Raw genomic sequence first — 6,989 nt, forward strand, 5'->3', positions numbered from 1 at the left:
CAACGTTGTCAGGACGGTATGCTCTCGTTGTTACAACGTTATTCTGTGGACTCCCATTTATGTTGTCACCAAGTTGTGGCCTGATGTTGTCATACGTCATTTGTACGTCGCCACAAGGTTAAGTTATTTGATGCTAATGTATTTTACCTTGTTTTTAACCTTCTATTTAACGTTAATAGCTGAATAGTTTTCCCAGTAATGTACAGTACATAAGAAATAAAGCAGACATTTACTTCAATGTTAATTCGTCAATTTGCATGTTGTTTTGGTCGTGTGTTTTCTGAAGCTGTAGCTGAATAGTGAAAAAAGAATCTCAAAGTGAAACGTTTTACGAAAATCTATCGTGAGGAGCCCAAAGCATACTGTTTCCTCAACGTAAATTTGCAACGTTGCTATTACGTTGTGACATGACGTTATAAAATGACGTTACCAATCTACAGTCCTCCCACAATGTTGTGAAAACGCTGTGTTAGCTGGGGGTGACACCGTCTGCCCAGGGAACAGAAGTTTACTTTGTGTCTGAATGAATCCTACAGAGAGAGGGGAGGGCCTGGGCCCCGTTCCTTAAAGCGATCGTAGCGCTACGACTGTCGTAAGTCTATGTTAAAGTATGGGAGTTACGATCACCTTAGCGCTACACTCGCTTTGAGGAAAGGGACCCCGGAGGTATGAACAGTATACCCGTCTGAAGCAAGCGCCGGTTTATCCTGCAATGTGTGCTATCCTTGCAGTGCGCTGCAGTCTTTATTGTCTCAGTTATTGAGTGAGTTTTATATACACCAGGGATACGACGTGGTCACAGCGCGTTGCTTGCAGAACGGATGAATGACTGAACTCTGTGTTGTACACAGCTGTGGAAGACTGATCAATGGGTACAGTGGTAACAAGGTTAATCAATACCACAACACCAGGCTGTAGACATGGCTACAAAATGTATTACTTTCGAAATAACACTATTGAAATAATCGCCTTCGTGTGGACGTAATATGCGAGGTGAATCAATTTCGAAGTGCACTTTGTACAATTACACGTGCACATATTGCAGGACGACCACTTTTAGTGAACGGAAATGTGTGTATGGGTTCTGAGGACTACACAGGAACAAACAATTCGATTTTTCATCGCCATGATCTACAAGACGACTGTGGTGTCGTGATGCTCCCACGTGGGTGTTTCTAAGTACACGTTGTGAGCAATATTTGAGGTGGATCACTTCAGGTGAACAGTTTCTGTAATCTTTAACATCTGTTGAAAGGGAAGTAGTTTTGTAAATAGTTTTGCTTTTCTCGAGACCATGCCGACCACCGGGGCTGTTTGTATATCATGAAAATGGCTACGTTCAAGTTGGGTGTTACCGCAACGCTCTTGGTGGTAAGTGTGCTGCTGCTGTGGATGCAGAATATTAACATGTTGATGAAGCATCGTGATAACCATCGAATGAGTCATCCATGGCATCCCCCACCACGGCGTCTAAGGACGAAGACGCCATACCCAGCCACCAACAGCATACACTACATACTCAACAATCCCAGCATCTGCAGGGATACCGAGACAGTGTCGCTTTTATTTATCGTCAGTTCATCCACAACTCACGTGAAGTCTCGTCAGTATATCCGTGATACATTTGCCAATCACACGTACTTCCGGTTCCATGTCGTCAGACTAATTTTTGTTGTTGGTAAATCACAGAAGGAAAGCATTGAAAACAAACTGATTGCCGAGAGCCGAATGTATGGTGACGTCATACAAGCTGACTTCCGGGATTCATATCGTAATCTCACGCTGAAAGTCGTGACGGAGTTTCACTGGGTGTCAAAACATTGTCCTAATGCAATTGTTGTTGCTAAGATTGACGATGACACCTTTGTAGATACTGTAAAATTGTTAAGAGCATATTTTCCCGTTTTCCGAACTGGCAGAAAATATATTTTGTGTAATTTTATTCCAAGGATGCTGATTGACCGTGATGGGCGATGGAGAATTTCGAATAAAGAACACGTGCTCAAACACTATGATGCCTTCCCCTGGAGCTACTGTAGCGGGTATGGGGTGTTTCTAAGCGGCAATATGATTGGCCAGTTGTACAAAGCGGCCACGATGTCGCCGTTTCTGTGGGTGGACGATGTCTACTTCTCGGGGGTACTCCCGTCCAAACTCACAGGGTTCAAATACAAACACATAGAGAATAGATGGAACGAAAAGGTCAATAACACAGAATGTTTCCTGCGCGCCAACTGTCATGATATTTTCGGAATAGTGCAAAAGGAAGATCTATATCCAATTTGGAATTACACAATAAAAACACGTTATCGAAAATACACCTTTTGATATGACCAAAGGCTGAATGAGTGAATATTGTTTCATGTAGATAAATGTTATTTTAGTTATATAAGTGTGGTGTTATTATTTTAAAATGTGAAAATCATTTTTGAAAATAAATTCACTGATATTGTAACGTTGGAAAGAGGAATGATCTAATCAATAACAGCGCTATTAGTTGTGGATGTAAGACACAATATGTTGTATGATTTTTGAGAATACATCATCTCAATATTGAAAAGGCAGAAATGGATAAGCGAAGTACATTGAAGAGAGATTGAGAGCAGTACGAGTAATGACCCTCGAGGACCAAGAGCTTTATGACTGCTCTTAGACTCTCATACAGACCCTGAAGTAAATATATCCAAGAAAGCCCACGCAAGTCTAGAAAATGTGGCAATCTAGATTTCCTCAGCTTCTGAAAATGAAGAAAGTCTCAGGGCTCCTTTACATTATATTTTCTTTTTTTCACTATGAACGTTTTTTCAGTAAAATATGTTCATTTCAGAGACAAGTTGTTAGTCTAGACTGCTCTGTACTCAAGCTTATCCATTTCTGTTGTTTCAGCAGGGGTACATCTGATCAGATGTCACGTGACCGGAAACTAGCGACATGTGCCTGTCAGTATTACGTTTATGTGAATAATATAAACCATTCTTCAATACCATAGAGTTATTTTTATCATGCACATAGCAGAAGCATTTTAGGTTCAAAACGTTTTGATAGCCCCTCGTATCCAGAGGCAGATAGTATGATCACCATGTTGTTCCTTCAGGGCACGATGACATACAGTCTACCAAAGTCTACCCGCTTCCAAGTTTAACCGGCGCTCACAAACGTAAGGAACTGGACACATTGGAATATATAATGGTTTATTGTCAAATTCATAACACACTGTCTCAAAAACGCAAATGTCGTGCTATACCCATGAGCTTGTAAACAATAACAATATACTTCAATACACATATCTGACACAGTTATGACAGGCCTCAATGCCCTCGAGGTATTATAGTTATTTGCTTGATTGCTTCTCTTAAAGTTAGTCTGTGCTATATGTCTTATATGCTTGGAACACAACATAGGAGAGTACTTGGGACACCAGAAATGGGCTTCACACATTGTACTCATGAGATTAATTAGAATAACATTTTAGATTCAACTTTGTCTGTAAATAATCGAGTCTGGACCAGACAATCCAGTGATCAACAGCATGAACATCGATCTGCGCAATTGGGAACCGATGACATGTGTCACCCAAGCCAGTGAGCCTGACCACCCGATCCCGTTAGTCGCCTCTTACGACAAGCATAGTCACCTTTTGTGGGAAGCATGGGTTGTGAAGACCTATTCTACCCCGGATCTTCACGAGTCACATCTCGTAGAAAGGCGGTGGTGGTGTAGCCTAGAGGTTAAAGCGTTCACTCGTCAGGCCGACGACCTGGGCTCGGTTCCCCACATGGGTACAATGGTTGAAGCCTATTTCTGGTGTCCCTCGCAGTGATATTGCTGGAATATTGCTTAAAGTAGCGTAAACCCCAACTCACTCATCAATATCATCTTCTAAAATGCCAATCAAGCATCAAATTCACAATCAGACAGTCGGCTAGGAAGTAGGCCGCAAAGTGCAAGACTTCTTCTTGGTGAACTAAAACTCACAAAATGTTAAGTTCACCTTGTCATCATTTATCCTTTCTCATCAAAGCATGTATAATTTCCAACAGTGCCATTACTCGTTTGTTCCTTGACAGACTACTCTATCCTCGACACCTACAAACTAAAGACGTCGAGATCTGAAAGTTACCCATCCTGCTGGTTTAGATTTTTTATTTCACAGATTGATTTTGGGATAGGAATACGCATAGTGGTTCTGTAAAGTATAATGTTACAAAATGTTACACCAGAAGCAAAGTGTTAACAACAGTTATTTCCAAACACTTCAGCTTCCATATTTAAGAGCTTTAAGGCTCGGTGGACGGCATGTCTGTGCTTCACATTGCATAACCTCTCCCAGTCAAATGGATTGCCAATTAATTACAGTTTGCATTGAACACAGATAGAACCAAATCTGCCTTTTCACAACGTCTTTTCACGGTGTACCATGCTGTTTTGGAACATGACAGAATTTTTTACCTAAAGAGCAGCTGGACATTGACGAACACCAGCGAAGGTGGAGCCTTCAATCGACTTTTAAATTTTATGTCTATGCATACATGTATATGTAGGCTCTAGTGGAATGGCTGAACACATGGGACCCGTTATTATGGATCATAATCGAAAGGAACAACAATGACATCCTTTGCCTAGTACATTACTGTCCTGAATGTACCTTGATATACCTGATATTTCTGATATTGCAGATATACACAGATGTAAATATCAGTATGAAACATTTTGGAATACAGAATCAAAACAGTATAATATTGATTCATCTTTGTCATGAAAATGAGAAGGAATGACACATTGCAGTGGGCTGTGCAGCTGTAAGCAGTGGGGCTCCCTTGAAGCTGTCGAGATATAGTCAGTACTATTACAGGCATTTTGGTTGTGCAGGGCAGCAGGTGCCCTTAGTATCCAATGTTATAATGAAATGGAAAAGAAATGCTTTTCTCATCTGTACCCTTGCTTTCTTTGCTCTGTCGTGGATTGCTAACATTGCAGTGTTTCGTGGACGTCGAGGATATGGTGGTTTTTCGTTCAAGGAATATGACAAAATCTTGATTGGCCTTCAACGCCATGGTCGTCATGACAGAAGATGCCATATTTTTAAAGGTCCTTCCAGACTAGAAAATTTCAGTTGCCAGAGGATCAAGTCTCATTATCCTGTTAGTTCTGGAAAAGTCTACATAATGAACAATCGTGACATTTGTGCCGAAGCAACTTAAATAGCGTTGCTTTTTCTAGTTCATTCAAGTCCACAGAATTTTAAAAGACGCTTATCAATCCGAAATACTTTCGCTAATCGCACAATGTTCACAGTTTTCAACGTCAGATTGATCTTTCTTGTTGGGATATCAGGAAATGCTGACTTGGAAAACAAAATGGCGGAGGAACACCGGAAGTACGGTGACGTAATTCAAGGCAACTTCTTTGATACATACGAGAACCTCACACTGAAGGTTGTGACAGGGTTTCAATGGATAGCCAGATATTGTCCAAACGTTTCAGTTGTGGCCAAAATCGACGACGATGTATTTGTAGATACTGTCAAATTTATAAAAGTATATATACCGATTATGAAGCTGAAAAAGAAGTACATATTGTGTAATCAAGCCGGTTCGATTATAATGAGAAAGGGAAAATGGATAATGTCTGACACAAACGTCTTAAGACATTACACCACATACCCGTGGAGATACTGCAGTGGGTTCGGGGTATTCATCAGTGGTGACATGATTGGACGTTTGTACAAGGCCGCAACAATGTCTCCTTTCCTGTGGGTTGATGACGTATATTTCTCCGGAGTTCTGCCTTCAAAGCTGCATGGTGTGAAATACAAATATGTTCCTAATCGGTGGTTACCGTCGTCTGAAAACAAACAATGTCTTCTCCGTAAAGATTGCAGATACATTGTGGCCATTGTTAATCAAAGTGATGTCAGAGTTATCTGGAACTATTTTATGAATGTCCGTTACCGGGACGAAGAGTTTTGATTCAAATTTGACAAGTTATTGGAATAACGGATTAGTTAAAAACGAATTTCACTTAATTCTTCTATGTCCAATATATAATACATATAGGAATATTTTCATCACAAACCTAATTGAAACAGACGTCGTACATTCATAGCATGTGACTGTAATAATAAGATTTAAATTCACCTCTGTACGTATTCCATGCAATAAATTTATGAAATTTCACGGCGTATTGCTTTTGTAGCACACACACCTCATGTAGGTTTGGTCCGTTACCACAACAATGAACGCAAACCCTGTACAGACGTTATTTAAAATTTACAGAGCTTGTTTTGTTTCTATAATATCACTAAATACATGTGTCAGCTGATTTTCAGTGATTCTTTCATATAATTTTCACCAGAGTAGGGAACATCACTGAGCGGGCCCACTGAGCATCAGTACAAGCAAGCTGTCTACATAGTAACTAGTGACATCGATATCAAGGCAGTGTAATACGGTCAACACACAGAACCACGCATCGTTGCTGTATTAGGATCGAAATCACACGTTCAGCGACACGTACAGGGAAAATCCCTTATTCACCAAAGAATTCACCTGACCCTAACACGAACTCTTGTAAATGATTTAGTTACGCTAAATTTGAACATATTTTCCTCATATTACTTTCCATGGTGAAAACATTATTTCTTTTCTTGGCCAGTCAATCAGTTTATTGCATGAAGGCCATAGGCCCATATACAGAATAAATATTATTTATTATAAATAATATGTATACAGGGGCGGATACAGCTTTTTGAGAAAGGGGGGTGCACACTATTGAGAAAAGGAGGGGTGCACACTTCATTTTTACACGGGTTTCAATGGTCATTTAACAAGCTTTCAGCACAAAAGGGGGGGGTGCGCACCCCTGCACCCCCCCTCTGGATCCGCCTATGGTATACACACATACGTTACGTTGAATCTCTTCTCAATACAAATAAATAGTGCTACCTTATATTGTAATAAGGATGCTTTACTTGAAAATATTCAATATAA

The 6,989-nt window shown here is 40.3% G+C and overlaps 2 protein-coding genes across 2 annotated transcripts; both read left to right on the top strand.

The window, feature by feature from the left end:
- Positions 1–925: 925 nt before the first annotated feature.
- Positions 926–2,705, top strand: LOC124282698 (beta-1,3-galactosyltransferase 5-like). The gene has a single exon (XM_046718720.1). The coding sequence runs from the start codon at positions 1,324–1,326 to the stop codon at positions 2,326–2,328; it is 1,005 nt and encodes a 334-aa protein (XP_046574676.1). The 5' UTR covers positions 926–1,323; the 3' UTR covers positions 2,329–2,705.
- Positions 2,706–5,357: 2,652 nt separating this feature from the next.
- On the top strand, positions 5,358–5,981 carry LOC124282649 (UDP-GalNAc:beta-1,3-N-acetylgalactosaminyltransferase 1-like). The gene has a single exon (XM_046718675.1). It carries the CDS (start codon positions 5,358–5,360, stop codon positions 5,967–5,969), a length of 612 nt encoding a protein of 203 aa, XP_046574631.1. The 3' UTR covers positions 5,970–5,981.
- The last annotated feature ends 1,008 nt before the right edge of the window (positions 5,982–6,989 follow it).

This window comes from Haliotis rubra, unplaced genomic scaffold (genome assembly GCF_003918875.1).
Source record: "Haliotis rubra isolate DU_JTF1 unplaced genomic scaffold, ASM391887v1 Scf300, whole genome shotgun sequence".
In the NCBI taxonomy this organism is placed as follows: Eukaryota; Metazoa; Mollusca; class Gastropoda; order Lepetellida; family Haliotidae; genus Haliotis; species Haliotis rubra.